At 44.6% G+C, this 17896-nt stretch overlaps 1 protein-coding gene across 1 annotated transcript in view; it reads right to left on the reverse strand.

Annotated features, from left to right (window-relative positions):
- stab1 (stabilin 1) overlaps window positions 1-17896 on the reverse strand; it is a gene marked incomplete at its 5' end in the record, with an annotated part of 178735 nt that overhangs the window by 145656 nt on the left and 15183 nt on the right. The window contains 7 exons of the mRNA XM_038983579.1: window positions 1047-1158; window positions 7102-7188; window positions 8868-8960; window positions 9356-9418; window positions 9512-9664; window positions 12044-12124; window positions 16277-16330. Coding sequence (XP_038839507.1) covers window positions 1047-1158; window positions 7102-7188; window positions 8868-8960; window positions 9356-9418; window positions 9512-9664; window positions 12044-12124; window positions 16277-16330 — 643 coding nt within the window. The remainder of the gene's footprint in view (window positions 1-1046; window positions 1159-7101; window positions 7189-8867; window positions 8961-9355; window positions 9419-9511; window positions 9665-12043; window positions 12125-16276; window positions 16331-17896) is intronic.

Consider the following 17896-nt stretch of genomic DNA (forward strand, 5'->3'; position numbering starts at 1 on the left):
AGGGACAAAGAAAGGATGGAGGGGAGACGGAGAGAGGGGGGAGGGGGGAGAAAGAGGAGAGAGGCAGGGACAAAGAGAGGATAGAGGGGAGACGGATAGAGGGGGGAGGGGGGAGAAAGAGGAGAGAGGGAGGGACAAAGAGAGGAAAGAGGGGAGACAGAGAGAGGGGGGATGGGGGAGAAAGAGGAGAGAGGGAGGGACAAAGAAAGGATGGAGGGGAGACGGATAGAAGGGGGAGGGGGGAGAAAGAGGAGAGAGGCAGGGACAAAGAAAGGAAAGAGGGGAGACAGAGAGAGGGGGGAGGGGGGAGAAAGAGGAGAGAGGGAGGGACAAAGAGAGGAAAGAGGGGAGACAGAGAGAGGGGGGAGGGGGGAGAAAGAGGAGAGAGGGAGGGACAAAGAGAGGAAAGAGGGGAGACAGAGAGAGGGGGGAGGGGGGAGAAAGAGGAGAGAGGGAGGGACAAAGAGAGGAAAGAGGGGAGACAGAGAGAGGGGGGAGGGGGGAGAAAGAGGAGAGAGGGAGGGACAAAGAGAGGAAAGAGGGGAGACAGAGAGAGGGGGGAGGGGGGAGAAAGAGGAGAGAGGGAGGGACAAAGAGAGGAAAGAGGGGAGACAGAGAGAGGGGGGAGGGGGGAGAAAGAGGAGAGAGGCAGGGACAAAGGGAGGAAAGAGGGGAGACAGAGAGAGGGGGGAGGGGGGAGAAAGAGGAGAGAGGGAGGGACAAAGAGAGGAAAGAGGGGAGACAGAGAGAGGGGGGAGGGGGGAGAAACAAGATAGGGATTCTTAAGTTAGATTTGACCATGATTTTCCTTTAGTTTATAATCAAGGAGAGAAATGTGAAATGGCTCCTTCTATGGTGCACCACGTCTGGGCAGCTCCATATGGGGATTAGATATAACAGGACTGGAGAAATAATATTTAAGTGTCCCAAGTGGCATCCTCTTCCCTATATAGTGCCCTACTTTTGACCAGAACCCTATGGGCCGTGGTCAACAGTAGTACACACTATAGGGAATAGGGCACTATAAAGTGTAACTAAACACCCACCCTGGTCACACTTCTCTCCGTGTTTGTTGGGGTCGGAACAGATGTGACAGGCGATCCCCTTGAAGCCCTCCTCGCAGTGACATGACCCGTTACCATGGATACCATCAAAACACTACACACACACAGAAAGGTCACAGGTCAAAGACATGGAGACAGGACGTGGTGATGGTTAAAGATAATATATACTGTATATATATATATATATATATATATATATATATATATATATATATAATACTATTATAGATAATAATAATATAGATAGTAATATAGATAATAATAATAATATAGATAATAATAATATAGATAATAATAATAATAAAGATAATTATATAGATATTAACAATATAGATAATAATATAGATAATTATATAGATAAAAGTATAGATTATTAGATTATAATAAAACATTTAATAAAACAACAGAAGAAGTAGATATAAATTGAGGAAATGCAAGAATGTACAGGTCAGGGCCAGTACCCTATTCAATGTGCAGGGGTATTGGAATGGTTGAGGTGGGTTCGTTCATAAAAAAGTGACTGGTAGCAGGAATATATACAGTTGAAGTCGGAAGTTTACAAACACCTTGGCCAAAAACATTTAAACTCCGTTTTTCACAATTCTTGAGATTTAATCATAGTAAAAATTCCCTGTCTTAGGTCAGTTAGGATCACCACTTTATTTTAAGAATGTGAAATGTCAGAATAATAGTAGAGAAAATTATTTATTTCAGCTTTTATTTCTTTCATCACATTCCCAGTGGGTCAGAAGTTTACATACACTCAATTAGTATTTGGTAGCATGGCCTTTAAATTGTTTACCTTGGGTCAAACGTTTCAGGTAGCCTTCCAAAAGCTTCCCACAATAAGTTGGGTGAATTTTGGCCCATTCCTCCTGACAGAGCTGGTGTAACTGAGTCAGGTTTGTAGGCCTCCTTGCTCGCACACACTTTTTCAGTTCTGCCCACAAATGTTCTATGGGATTGAGGTCATGTGATGGCCACTCCAATACCTTGACTTTGTTGTCCTTAAGCCATTTTGCCACAACTTTGGAAGTATGCTTGGGGTCATTGTCCGTTTGGAAGACCCATTTGCGACCAAGCTTTTACTTCCTGACTGATGTATTGAGATGTTGCTTCAATATATCCATATAATTGTCCACCTCATGATGCCATCTATTTTGTGAAGTGCACCAGTCCCTCCTGCAGCAAAGCACCCCCACAACATGATGCTGCCTTCCCCCGTGCTTCACGGTTGAGATGATGTTCTTCGGCTTGCAAGCCTCCCCCTTTATCCTCCAAACATAATGATGGTCATTATGGCCGAGCAGTTCTATTTTTGTTTCATCAGACCAGAGGACATTTCTCCAAAAAGTTCCATCTTTGTCCCAATGTGCAGCTGCAAACCGTAGTCTGGCTTTTTTATGGTGGTTTTGGAGCAGTGGCTTCTTCCTTGCTGAGCGGCCTTTCAAGTTATGTCGATTATAGGACTTGTTTTACTGTGAATGTAGATACTTTTGTACCTGTTTCCTCCAGCATATTCACAAGGTCCTTTGCTGTTGTTCTTCGATTGATTTGCATTTTTTGCACCAAAGTACGTTCATCTCTAGGAGACAGAATGCATCTCCTTCCTGAGCATTATGATGGCTGCAGGGTCCCAAGGTGTTTATACCTGGGTACTATTGTTTGTACAGATGAACGTAGTACCTTCAGGCATTTGGAAATTGCTCCCAAGAATGAACCAGACTTGTGAAGGTCTACCATTTTTGATTTTCCCATGATGTCAAGCAAAGAGGCACTGAATTTGAGGGTAGGCCTTGAAATACATCCACAGGTACGTCTGACCCATTAGAATTGTGATACAGTGAATTATAAGTGAAATAATCTGTCTGTAAACAATTGTTGGAAAAATTACTTGTGTCATGCACAAAGTAGATGTCCTAACCGACTTGCTAAAACTATAGTTTGTTAACAAGAAATGTGTGGAGTGGTGGAAAAACGAGTTATAATCACTCCAACCTAAGTGCATGTAAACTTCCGACTTCAACTGTAAATACTTAAGCTAATAAACTAATGGTAAATTATACACTGAGTATACCAAACATTAAGAACACCTTCCTAATATTGAGTGTCACCCCCACCCCCCATCCACAGGGATGCTGGTCCATGTTGACTCCAATGCTTTCCACAGTGGTGTCAAGTTGGCTGGACGTCCTTTTGGGGGTGGACCATTCTTGATACACACGGGAAACTGTTGAGCTTGAAAAACCCAGCATCGTGCAGTTCTTGACACGAACCGGTGCACCTGGCACCTACTACCATAACCCGCTCAAAGGCATTTAAATCTTTTGTCTTGTCCAGTCACACTCTGAATGGTACACATACACAATCCATGTCTCAATTGTCTCAAGGCTTAAAAATCATTCTTTAACCTGTCTGCTCCCCTTCATCTATACTGATTGAAGTGGATTTAACAAGTGACATCAATAAGGGACCATAGCTTTCACCTGTATTCACCTGGTCAGTCTATGTCATGGAGAAACCAGGTGTTCATAATGTTTTGTACACTCACTGTATACAGCAGTCACGATAACACATGAAAACTCTCAGGAGGTAGAAGGGTTGGCATTTGACCATCAGGTATTCCACGATTGGAGAATAATTGGTGGAGACTTCCTCTATAGACTGAGCTTATAGACTGAGCTTATAGACTGAGACTACAGACTGAGACTACAGACTGAGACTACAGACTGAGACTATAGACTGAGACTACAGACTGCAGACTGAGACTACAGACTGAGCCTACAGACTGAGACTACAGACTGAGACTATAGACTGAGACTACAGACTGAGAATATAGACTGAGACTACATACTGAGACTACAGACTGAGACTACAGACTGAGACTACAAACTGAGACTATAGACTGAGACTATAGACTGAGACTATAGACTGAGACTACAGACTGAGACTACAGACTGAGACTACAGACTGAGACTACAGACTGAGACTATAGACTGAGACTACAGACTGAGACTTTAGACTGAGACTTTAGACTGAGACTTTAGACTGAGACTTTAGACTGAGACTATAGACTGAGACTACAGACTGAGACTATAGACTGAGACTACAGACTGAGACTACAGACTGAGACTACAGACTGAGACTTTAGACTGAGACTATAGACTGAGATTACAGACTGAGACTATAGACTGAGACTTTAGACTGAGACTACAGACTGAGACTATAGACTGAGACTATAGACTGAGACTACAGACTGAGACTACAGACTGAGACTACAGACTGAGACTACAGACTGAGACTATAGACTGAGACTACAGACTGAGACTACAGACTGAGACTATAGACTGAGACTACAGACTGAGACTACAGACTGAGACTATAGACTGAGACTACAGACTGAGACTACAGACTGAGACTACAGACTGAGACTATACATACTGAGACTACAGACTGAGACTTTAGACTGAGACTATAGACTGAGACTATAGACTATAGACTGAGACTACAGACTGCGACTATAGACTGAGACTACAGACGGAGACTACAGACTGAGACTACAGACTGAGACTTTAGACTGAGACTATAGACTGAGATTACAGACTGAGACTATAGACTGAGACTTTAGACTGAGACTACAGACTGAGACTATAGACTGAGACTATAGACTGAGACTACAGACTGAGACTACAGACTGAGACTACAGACTGAGACTACAGACTGAGACTACAGACTGAGACTATAGACTGAGACTACAGACTGAGACTACAGACTGAGACTATAGACTGAGACTACAGACTGAGACTACAGACTGAGACTATAGACTGAGACTACAGACTGAGACTACAGACTGAGACTACAGACTGAGACTACAGACTTAGACTTTAGATTGAGACTATAGACTGAGACTATAGACTGAGACTACAGACTGAGACTATAGACTGAGACTACAGACTGAGACTACATACTGAGACTACAGACTGAGACTTTAGACTGAGACTATAGACTGAGACTATAGACTATAGACTGAGACTACAGACTGAGACTACAGACTGAGACTACAGACTGAGACTATAGACTGAGACTATAGACTGAGACTACAGACTGAGACTATAGACTGAGACTACAGACTGAGCCTACAGACTGAGCCTACAGACTGAGACTACAGACTGAGACTATAGACTGAGACTACAGACTGAGAATATAGACTGAGACTACATACTGAGACTACAGACTGAGACTACAGACTGAGACTACAGACTGAGACTATAGACTGAGACTATAGACTGAGACTACAGACTGAGACTTTAGACTGAGACTTTAGACTGAGACTTTAGACTGAGACTATAGACTGAGACTACAGACTGAGACTATAGACTGAGACTACAGACTGAGACTACAGACTGAGACTACAGACTGAGACTTTAGACTGAGACTATAGACTGAGATTACAGACTGAGACTATAGACTGAGACTTTAGACTGAGACTACAGACTGAGACTATAGACTGAGACTATAGACTGAGACTACAGACTGAGACTACAGACTGAGACTACAGACTGAGACTATAGACTGAGACTACAGACTGAGACTACAGACTGAGACTACAGACTGAGACTACAGACTGAGACTATAGACTGAGACTATAGACTGAGACTACAGACTGAGACTACAGACTGAGACTACAGACTGAGACTACAGACTGAGACTATAGACTGAGACTACAGACTGAGACTACAGACTGAGACTATAGACTGAGACTACAGACTGAGACTATAGACTGAGACTACAGACTGAGACTACAGACTGAGACTATAGACTGAGACTACAGACTGAGACTACAGACTGAGACTACAGACTGAGACTACAGACTGAGACTACAGACTTAGACTTTAGATTGAGACTATAGACTGAGACTACAGACTGAGACTATAGACTGAGACTACAGACTGAGACTACATACTGAGACTACAGACTGAGACTTTAGACTGAGACTATAGACTGAGACTATAGACTATAGACTGAGACTACAGACTGAGACTATAGACTGAGACTACAGACTGAGACTACAGACTGAGACTATAGACTGAGACTACAGACTGAGATTACAGACTGAGACTATAGACTGAGACTACAGACTGAGACTATAGACTGAGACTATAGACTGAGACTACAGACTGAGACTATAGACTGAGACTACAGACTGAGACTATAGACTGAGACTACAGACTGAGACTATAGACTATTATCTACTGAGCTAGTCTGCACACATTTTATTGTTGATGAAGAGACAGACCACTCCCACTCTGGATTTCAAATCAAAATCAAATGTAAAAAATTGTCACATGCTTGGTAAACAACAATGTGTAGATGAACAGTGAAATGCTGACTGGGCCTTTTCCAACAACGCAGAGTTAAAGACAAGATCATTACAATAGAAATAGTGACACAGTGAATAACGAATGTCCCTAAATGTCCTGTCCGCTCGGTGAATGGAGAATCCATTGGAGCCATGGAGGGGGTATCTTGTCCTAAAGCAATGTTTCAGCACAAAAAACGGAGAACATTGCAGTTACGAGAGTCCCGTTGATCGCATATCCGCGTTCGGAGGTCATCCGTCTTATTTTCAAGTGACTAGGAAACTGGGATGGACAGAAGTGGTGTCTGGTTTTCCCTTCGCCTTAGTCTCACTTAGCTCTCCTGCCTCTTTTCCGCTGGCGTTTCCTCTTGGGTAGCTCGAAGATTGGGTCGGAGGTACACAAAGAGCCCATGGCAGATGAGTCGAAGTCGAAGCCAGAATTTAGCTTAGTAACTGCCGACCTGATGTTAAAAAGTTTTTGTAGATCATAAGAAAATATTGCGGATACATTGAAGATAAACGCCAAAAGAATCACAAAATAGAAAAGTTGAATCGGCGTTTCGCAAGACAGCAACCAAACAGTATGGCTCCATCTTTCCATCTTGTGTGTGTGCGTGCGTGCGTGATCGTCAGACTGCTGAGAGAACGATTTGCTAGTTAGAGAGAGTCTTTACTTACAGTGCCTTTGCCATAACAGGGTGTCTGGAAACCTCCCGTACACGTTTTACATTCAGGTCCATAGAAGCCACTGCAGCACTCTGCTCTCTGCAACTCAACAGCAACAAATCACTCACTGAGACTGCAGGGTCGCAAACGCACCCTATTCCCTGTGTAGTGCAATACTTTTGACCATGGCCCATAGGGCTCCATAGGGCTCCACAGGACTCCACAAAGCTCTGGTCAAAAGTAGTGAACTACTTAAAGAATAGAGTGCCATTTGGTCCGCAAGTCTGTTGTAATCCTAACCAAAACTATTTGTTAACGTTATGTTCGTATTTAATCTCTTTCTTTACTTTATTCTTCATTAAGAAGATATTGCTATAAACATACCAGACATATCATTCTCTCTCTACATGATGAATGAAAGAATGAAAAAGATACAGGAAATGAACCAAGAGCTGAGCCAGGAAATGAACCAAGAGCTTAACAAGGAAAATGAACCAAGAGCTGAGCCAGGAAATGAACCAAGAGCTTAACAAGGAAAATTAACCAAGAGCTTAACAAGGAAAATGAACCATTCGCTTAACAAAGAAAACGAACCAAGAGCTTAACAAGGAAAATGAACCAAGAGCTTAACAAGGGAAATGAACCAAGAGCTGAGCCAGGAAATGAACCAAGAGCTTAACAAGGAAAATGAACCAAGCACTTAACAAGGAAAATGAACCAAGAGCTTAACAAGGGAAATTAACCAAGAGCTTAACAAGGAAAATGAACCAAGAGCTGAGCCAGGAAATGAACCAAGAGCTTAACAAGGAAAATGAACCAAGAGCTTAACAAGGAAAATGAACCAAGAGCTTAACAAGGAAAATGAACCAAGAGCTGAGCCAGGAAATGAACCAAGAGCTTAACAAGGGAACTGAACCAAGAGCTTAACAAGGAAAATGAACCAAGAGCTTAACAAGGAAAATGAACCAAGAGCTGAGCCAGGAAATGAACCAAGAGCTTAACAAGGAAAATGAACCTTGAGCTTAACAAGGAAAATGAACCAAGAGCTTAACAAGGGAAATGAACCAAGAGCTTAACAAGGAAAATGAACCAAGAGCTGAGCCAGGAAATGAACCAAGAGCTTAACAAGGAAAATGAACCAAGAGCTTAACAAGGGAAATTAACCAAGAGCTGAGCCAGGAAATGAACCAAGAGCTGAGCCAGGAAATGAACCAAGAGCTTAACAAGGGAAATTAACCAAGAGCTTAACAAGGAAAATGAACCAAGAGCTTAGCCAGGAAATGAACCAAGAGCTGAGCCAGGAAATTAACCAAGAGCTTAACAAGGAAAATGAACCAAGAGCTTAACAAGGGAAATGAACCAAGAGCTTAACAAGGGAAATGAACCAAGAGCTTAACAAGGAAAATGAACCAAGAGAGCTTAACAAGGAAAATGAACCAAGAGCTTAACAAGGGAAATGAACCAAGAGCTTAACAAGGAAAATGAACCAAGAGAGCTTAACAAGGGAAATTAACCAAGAGCTTAACAAGGGAAATGAACCAAGAGCTTAACAAGGAAAATGAACCAAGAGCTTAACAAGGAAAATGAACCAAGAGCTTAACAAGGAAAATGAACCAAGAGCTTAACAAGGGAAATGAACCAAGAGCTTAACAAGGAAAATGAACCAAGAGAGCTTAACAAGGAAAATGAACCAAGAGCTTAACAAGGAAAATGAACCAAGAGCTGAGCCAGGAAATGAACCAAGAGCTTAACAAGGAAAATGAACCAAGAGAACTTACCTCAATAGTAGTGTTGCAGTATTTAGCACAACCTTTATTGAGCGTGGGGTTGAAAGGAAATGCCTCATAGTCACAATCCTTCATGTGACTTTGCTGTGGTACAGAAACAACAATAAGTACTGTATGTTAATAGCAACAGAAGAGGGTCGTTAGCCTACAGGGCCGGTACCCAACAGAACCAATATAAATAGTTGTATCCTGTGCAGGCATTTGACAAAAAAGAAAACATTTGATTAGATTTGAGTGTAGATAAATCATTAGAAATATGTGTCATTGTTTATGAAGCTGGTCTTTAAAAAAAATAGTAGGAACTACTTTGTATAATAATACAGGCCATGAGCTGGATAGAGATGCAGACATGGAGCCACACTCAAAAAGATGGAGTAGAAGCTTAGGATCGTTTCACTGCATCGGGGATAGCAGACACAGGTGTTTATTAACAGCCACCTTCATGAGAGGAATAGAAAACATTGCTGTGATTATTTTACCAGTTCTATGCTTCCCTTGGGGCAATGGGACTCATAGAGATGGCTGCACCTCACACACGGGCCCTGGAGAACAGACACACAAACAACATCACAATGCCGCAGTCATTTTTTTTTCAATTAGACTAGACTAGAACAGAACAGGATGTTCCCACCTACCACGATGATTTTGTTCTCTGTGACATCACATCTCTTAGGCAGGATGGGGACGATCGAGGGCGGGACTAGAACCCCGTCAATCATATGGATCACACCATTGGATGCCATAATATTAGTAATCTGAAGAGGTTTCCCGCCCAGCAGCACCAGGCCCTGTCAGACACATAAAGAGTCATACCAATGGAGATGTCCTTAAAAAAGGGGAAGTTCAGAATTGTATAACTTATGATAGATGGTTTTTCATCCTGAAAGTGGTCCAATGTCTCTAACATTAAGTTATAAAATAGTGACCCTCCCCTTTAACAAATCACAATTAAATGACAATTCAAGTAAACAGTAAAGAACACTGAGTCATGATTCACATGATCATCCTATCATTTAGTTCTCCCTTTTAGAATCAACACTATTTTACAGAAAAGACCCCGGTGTCTCCCAAATGGCACCTTGTTCCTTATATAGTACCCTACTGTTGACCAGGGCCCTATAGAGAATAGGGTGTAGTATCCTACTGTTGACCAGGGCCCTATAGAGAATAGGGTGTAGTACTACTGTTGACCAGGGCCCTATAGAGAATAGGGTGTAGTATCCTACTGTTGACCAGGGCCTATAGAGAATAGGGTGTAGTACCCTACTGTTGACCAGGGCCTACAGAGAATAGGGTGTAGTACTACTGTTGACCAGGGCCTATAGAGAATAGGGTGTAGTACTACTGTTGACCAGGGCCCTATAGAGAATAGGGTGTAGTACTACTGTTGACCAGGGCCTATAGAGAATAGGGTGCAGTACTACTGTTGACCAGGGCCCTATAGAGAATAGGGTGTAGTACCCTACTGTTGACCAGGGCCCTATAGAGAATAGGGTGTAGTACTACTGTTGACCAGGGCCCTATAGAGAATAGGGTGTAGTACTACTGTTGACCAGGGCCCTATAGAGAATAGGGTGTAGTACTACTGTTGACCAGGGCCTATAGAGAATAGGGTGTAGTACTACTGTTGACCAGGGCCCTATAGAGAATAGGGTGTAGTATCCTACTGTTGACCAGGGCCCTATAGAGAATAGGGTGTAGTACTACTGTTGTCCAGGGCCTATAGAGAATAGGGTGTAGTACTACTGTTGACCAGGGCCTATAGAGAATAGGGTGTAGTACTACTGTTGACCAGGGCCTATAGAGAATAGGGTGTAGTACTACTGTTGACCAGGGCCTATAGAGAATAGGGTGTAGTACTACTGTTGACCAGGGCCCTATAGAGAATAGGGTGTAGTACCCTACTGTTGACCAGGGCCTATAGAGAATAGGGTGTAGTACTACTGTTGACCAGGGCCCTATAGAGAATAGGGTGTAGTACTACTGTTGACCAGGGCCCTATAGAGAATAGGGTGTAGTACTACTGTTGACCAGGGCCCTATAGAGAATAGGGTGTAGTACTACTGTTGACCAGGGCCTATAGAGAATAGGGTGTAGTACTACTGTTGACCAGGGCCCTATAGAGAATAGGGTGTAGTACTACTGTTGACCAGGGCCCTATAGAGAATAGGGTGTAGTACTACTGTTGACCAGGGCCTATAGAGAATAGGGTGTAGTACTACTGTTGACCAGGGCCCTATAGAGAATAGGGTGTAGTACTACTGTTGACCAGGGCCTATAGAGAATAGGGTGTAGTACTACTGTTGACCAGGGCCCTATAGAGAATAGGGTGCAGTACTACTGTTGACCAGGGTCCTATAGAGAATAGGGTGTAGTACTACTGTTGACCAGGGTCCTATAGAGAATAGGGTGTAGTACTACTGTTGACCAGGGCCTATAGAGAATAGGGTGTAGTACTACTGTTGACCAGGGCCCTATAGAGAATAGGGTGTAGTACTACTGTTGACCAGGGCCCTATAGAGAATAGGGTGTAGTATCCTACTGTTGACCAGGGCCTATAGAGAATAGGGTGTAGTACTACTGTTGACCAGGGCCTATAGAGAATAGGGTGTAGTACTACTGTTGACCAGGGCCCTATAGAGAATAGGGTGTAGTACTACTGTTGACCAGGGCCTATAGAGAATAGGGTGTAGTACTACTGTTGACCAGGGCCCTATAGAGAATAGGGTGCAGTACTACTGTTGACCAGGGTCCTATAGAGAATAGGGTGTAGTACTACTGTTGACCAGGGCCCTATAGAGAATAGGGTGTAGTACTACTGTTGACCAGGGCCCTATAGAGAATAGGGTGCAGTACTACTGTTGACCAGGGCCTATAGAGAATAGGGTGTAGTACTACTGTTGACCAGGGCCCTATAGAGAATAGGGTGTAGTACTACTGTTGACCAGGGCCTATAGAGAATAGGGTGTAGTACTACTGTTGACCAGGGCCCTATAGAGAATAGGGTGTAGTACTACTGTTGACCAGGGCCCTATAGAGAATAGGGTGTAGTACTACTGTTGACCAGGGCCTATAGAGAATAGGGTGTAGTACTACTGTTGACCAGGGCCCTATAGAGAATAGGTTGTCACTTGGGAAGCAGCTCGTCTTATAATAACAGAACTTACATCGTTGGTGATGTTGACTAGTAGGATCTGATTGGCCATAGTCTGAATCAGACTCATGCTTGCCAGCTGGTCCACGGTCAACTAAAGAGATAGAATCAAGAATTAATAGCTGTGTTCCATAGGCAAGGAGCGTAACAGGAATGAATAGCTGTGTTCGACTCAGTAATTCTAATCAAAAGTAACTCCTAATCAAAAGTATTTAGGTGCAGGGTTCCAAAGGCAGTTAAACTGGACAATCTAATCCAGCACTCACTGTGTTAACGTTTTCAAGTTGTTTAGCAGTTGCAGATGTTTAAACATTTACAAGTTTTGGCGACAAGCATTTAGAGTTTTAAACGTGTCTGTTTGAGTGGAGCCCATTCTAAAAGGTGCATTCAGCCAGATGACCTCATCAACAACATGATACGTTTTGTACAATTTTCTAAATTGTTTTTTTCACGTCGGAGACCGGGGTTCAGATCCCACCTGTAACATGTTGTAAAGTGTTTTTTCACGTCGGAGACCGGGGTTCAGATGACACCTGTAACATGTTGTAAAGTGGTTTCCATGGTGGAGACCGGGGTTCAGATCCCTCTTGTAACATGTTGTAAAGTGGTTTCCATGCTGGAGACCGGGGTTCAGATCCCACCTGTAACATGTTGTAAAGTGGTTTCCATGCTGGAGACCAGGGTTCAGATCCCTCTTGTAACATGTTGTAAAGTGGTTTCCATGCTGGAGACCGGGGTTCAGATCCCACCTGTAACATGTTGTAAAGTGGTTTCCATGCTGGAGACCGGGGTTCAGATCCCTCTTGTAACATGTTGTAAAGTGGTTTCCATGCTGGAGACCGGGGTTCAGATGACACCTGTAACATGTTGTAAAGTGGTTTCCATGCTGGAGACCGGGGTTCAGATCCCACCTGTAACATGTTGTAAAGTGGTTTCCATGGTGGAGACCAGGGTTCAGATCCCTCTTGTAACATGTTGTAAAGTGGTTTCCATGCTGGAGACCGGGGTTCAGATGACACCTGTAACATGTTGTAAAGTGGTTTCCATGCTGGAGACCGGGGTTCAGATCCCTCTTGTAACATGTTGTAAAGTGGTTTCCATGCTGGAGACCGGGGTTCAGATGACACCTGTAACATGTTGTAAAGTGGTTTCCATGCTGGAGACCGGGGTTCAGATCCCTCTTGTAACATGTTGTAAAGTGGTTTCCATGGTGGAGACCAGGGTTCAGATCCCTCTTGTAACATGTTGTAAAGTGGTTTCCATGCTGGAGACCGGGGTTCAGATCCCACCTGTAACATGTTGTAAAGTGGTTTCCATGCTGGAGACCGGGGTTCAGATGACACCTGTAACATGTTGTAAAGTGGTTTCCATGCTGGAGACCGGGGTTCAGATGACACCTGTAACATGTTGTAAAGTGGTTTCCATGCTGGAGACCGGGGTTCAGATGACACCTGTAACATGTTGTAAAGTGGTTTCCATGCTGGAGACCGGGGTTCAGATCCCACCTGTAACATGTTGTAAAGTGGTTTCCATGGTGGAGACCGGGGTTCAGATCCCTCTTGTAACATGTTGTAAAGTGGTTTCCATGGTGGAGACCAGGGTTCAGATCCCTCTTGTAACATGTTGTAAAGTGGTTTCCATGCTGGAGACCGGGGTTCAGATCCCACCTGTAACATGTTGTAAAGTGGTTTCCATGCTGGAGACCGGGGTTCAGATGACACCTGTAACATGTTGTAAAGTGGTTTCCATGCTGGAGACCGGGGTTCAGATCCCACCTGTAACATGTTGTAAAGTGGTTTCCATGGTGGAGACCAGGGTTCAGATCCCTCTTGTAACATGTTGTAAAGTGGTTTCCATGCTGGAGACCGGGGTTCAGATCCCACCTGTAACATGTTGTAAAGTGGTTTCCATGGTGGAGACCGGGGTTCAGATCCCTCTTGTAACATGTTGTAAAGTGGTTTCCATGCTGGAGACCAGGGTTCAGATCCCACCTGTAACATGTTGTAAAGTGGTTTCCATGCTGGAGACCGGGGTTCAGATCCCACCTGTAACATGTTGTAAAGTGGTTTCCATGCTGGAGACCGGGGTTCAGATCCCACCTGTAACATGTTGTAAAGTGGTTTCCATGCTGGAGACCGGGGTTCAGATCCCACCTGTAACATGTTGTAAAGTGGTTTCCATGGTGGAGACCGGGGTTCAGATGACACCTGTAACATGTTGTAAAGTGGTTTCCATGCTGGAGACCGGGGTTCAGATCCCACCTGTAACATGTTGTAAAGTGGTTTCCATGCTGGAGACCGGGGTTCAGATCCCTCTTGTAACATGTTGTAAAGTGGTTTCCATGCTGGAGACCGGGGTTCAGATCCCTCTTGTAACATGTTGTAAAGTGGTTTCAATGCTGGAGACCGGGGTTCAGATGACACCTGTAACATGTTGTAAAGTGGTTTCCATGCTGGAGACCGGGGTTCAGATGACACCTGTAACATGTTGTAAAGTGGTTTCCATGCTGGAGACCGGGGTTCAGATCCCACCTGTAACATGTTGTAAAGTGGTTTCCATGGTGGAGACCGGGGTTCAGATCCCTCTTGTAACATGTTGTAAAGTGGTTTCCATGCTGGAGACCGGGGTTCAGATCCCACCTGTAACATGTTGTAAAGTGGTTTCCATGGTGGAGACCGGGGTTCAGATCCCTCTTGTAACATGTTGTAAAGTGGTTTCCATGCTGGAGACCAGGGTTCAGATCCCTCTTGTAACATGTTGTAAAGTGGTTTCCATGCTGGAGACCGGGGTTCAGATCCCACCTGTAACATGTTGTAAAGTGGTTTCCATGCTGGAGACCGGGGTTCAGATGACACCTGTAACATGTTGTAAAGTGGTTTCCATGCTGGAGACCGGGGTTCAGATGACACCTGTAACATGTTGTAAAGTGGTTTCCATGCTGGAGACCGGGGTTCAGATCCCTCTTGTAACATGTTGTAAAGTGGTTTCCATGCTGGAGACCGGGGTTCAGATGACACCTGTAACATGTTGTAAAGTGGTTTCCATGCTGGAGACCGGGGTTCAGATCCCACCTGTAACATGTTGTAAAGTGGTTTCCATGCTGGAGACCGGGGTTCAGATCCCTCTTGTAACATGTTGTAAAGTGGTTTCCATGCTGGAGATCGGGGTTCAGATCCCACCTGTAACATGTTGTAAAGTGGTTTCCATGCTGGAGACCGGGGTTCAGATCCCTCTTGTAACATGTTGTAAAGTGGTTTCCATGCTGGAGATCGGGGTTCAGATCCCACCTGTAACATGTTGTAAAGTGGTTTCCATGGTGGAGACCGGGGTTCAGATCCCACCTGTAACATGTTGTAAAGTGGTTTCCATGCTGGAGACCGGGGTTCAGATCCCTCTTGTAACATGTTGTAAAGTGGTTTCCATGCTGGAGACCGGGGTTCAGATCCCACCTGTAACATGTTGTAAAGTGGTTTCCATGCTGGAGACCGGGGTTCAGATCCCTCTTGTAACATGTTGTAAAGTGGTTTCCATGCTGGAGACCGGGGTTCAGATCCCTCTTGTAACATGTTGTAAAGTGGTTTCCATGCTGGAGACCGGGGTTCAGATCCCTCTTGTAACATGTTGTAAAGTGGTTTCCATGCTGGAGACCGGGGTTCAGATGACACCTGTAACATGTTGTAAAGTGGTTTCCATGCTGGAGACCGGGGTTCAGATCCCTCTTGTAACATGTTGTAAAGTGGTTTCCATGCTGGAGACCGGGGTTCAGATCCCACCTGTAACATGTTGTAAAGTGGTTTCCATGCTGGAGACCGGGGTTCAGATCCCACCTGTAACATGTTGTAAAGTGGTTTCCATGCTGGAGACCGGGGTTCAGATGACACCTGTAACATGTTGTAAAGTGGTTTCCATGCTGGAGACCGGGGTTCAGATCCCTCTTGTAACATGTTGTAAAGTGGTTTCCATGCTGGAGACCGGGGTTCAGATGACACCTGTAACATGTTGTAAAGTGGTTTCCATGCTGGAGACCGGGGTTCAGATCCCTCTTGTAACATGTTGTAAAGTGGTTTCCATGCTGGAGACCAGGGTTCAGATCCCACCTGTAACATGTTGTAAAGTGGTTTCCATGGTGGAGATCGGGGTTCAGATCCCACCTGTAACATGTTGTAAAGTGGTTTCCATGCTGGAGACCAGGGTTCAGATCCCACCTGTAACATAAGCTCTTGTAACATGTGGTAAAGGAGCTTACCGCAGCCTGGGAGTAGATGTGGTGTTTCAGTAGCTCTTGAAGCTTGCCCTGGGCCTTCAGCGGGAGAGAATAGAGTTCTACATTCAACAGTTTCACACTGGGAATACCGTAGGGTCACTGGGAAAACCGTAGGGTTACTGGGAAAACCGTAGGGTCACTGGCAAAACCGTAGGGTCACTGGTAATACCGTAGGGTCACTGGGAAAACCGTAGGGTCACTGGGAAAACCGTAGGGTCACTGGGAATACTGTAGGGTCACTGGGAATACTGTAGGGTCACTGGGAATACCGTAGGGTCACTGAGAATTCTGCATGGTCACTGGGAATACTGCATGGTCACTGAGAATACTGCATGGTCACTGGGAATACTGTAGGTTTACTGGGAAAACTGTATGGTCACTGGGAATGCTGTATGGTCTTTGGGAAAACCGTAGCGTCACTGGGAATACTGTAGAGTCACTGGGAATACTGTAGGGTCACTGGGAATACTGTAGGGTCACTGGGAATACTGTAGAGTCACTGGGAATACTGTAGGATCACTGGGAATACTGTATGGTCACTGAGAGTACTGTAGAGTCACTGGGAGTACTGTAGGGTCACTGGGAATACTGTAGGGTCACTGGGAATACTGTAGGGTCACTGGGAATACTATATTGTCACTGGGAGTACTGTAGGGTCACTGGGAATACTGCATGGTCATTGGGAATACTGTAGGGTCACTGGGAATACTGTAGGGTCACTGGGAATACTGCATGGTCACTGAGAATACTGTAGGGTCACTGGGAATACTGCATGGTCACTGGGAATACTGTAGGGTCACTGGGAATACTGTAGAGTCACTGGGAATACTGCATGGTCACTGGGAATATTGCATGGTCACTGGCAATACGGCATGGTCACTGGGAATACTGCATGGTCACTGGGAATACTGCATGGTCACTGGGAAAACTGTATGGTCACTGGGAATACTGTATGGTCACTGGGAAAAACGTAGGGTCACTGGGAATACTGTAGGGTCACTGGGAATACCGTAGGGTCACTGGGAATACTGCATGGTCACTGGGAATACCTTTGGGTCACTGGGAATACTGCATGGTCACTGGGAATACTGCATGGTCCCTGGGAATACTGCATGGTCACTGGGAATACTGTAGGGTCACTGGGAATACTGTAGAGTCACTGGGAATACTGTAGGGTCACTGGGAATACTGCATGGTCACTGGAAATACTGCATGGTCACTGGAAATACTGTAGGGTCACTGGGAATACTGCAGGGTCACTGGGAATACTGTAGGGTCACTGGGAAAACTGTATGGTCACTGGGAATACTGTATGGTCACTGGGAAAACCGTAGGGTCACTGGGAATACTGTAGAGTCACTGGGAATACTGTAGCATCACTGGGAATACTGTAGGGTCACTGGGAATACTGTAGAGTCACTGGGAATACTGTAGGATCACTGGGAATACTGTATGGTCACTGAGAGTACTGTAGAGTCACTGGGAGTACTGTAGAGTCACTGGGAATACTGTAGGGTCACTGGGAATACTGTAGGGTCACTCGGAATACTATATCGTCACTGGGAATACTGCATGGTCACTGGGAATACTGCATGGTCACTG

This window comes from Salvelinus namaycush, unplaced genomic scaffold (genome assembly GCF_016432855.1).
Source record: "Salvelinus namaycush isolate Seneca unplaced genomic scaffold, SaNama_1.0 Scaffold176, whole genome shotgun sequence".
In the NCBI taxonomy this organism is placed as follows: Eukaryota; Metazoa; Chordata; class Actinopteri; order Salmoniformes; family Salmonidae; genus Salvelinus; species Salvelinus namaycush.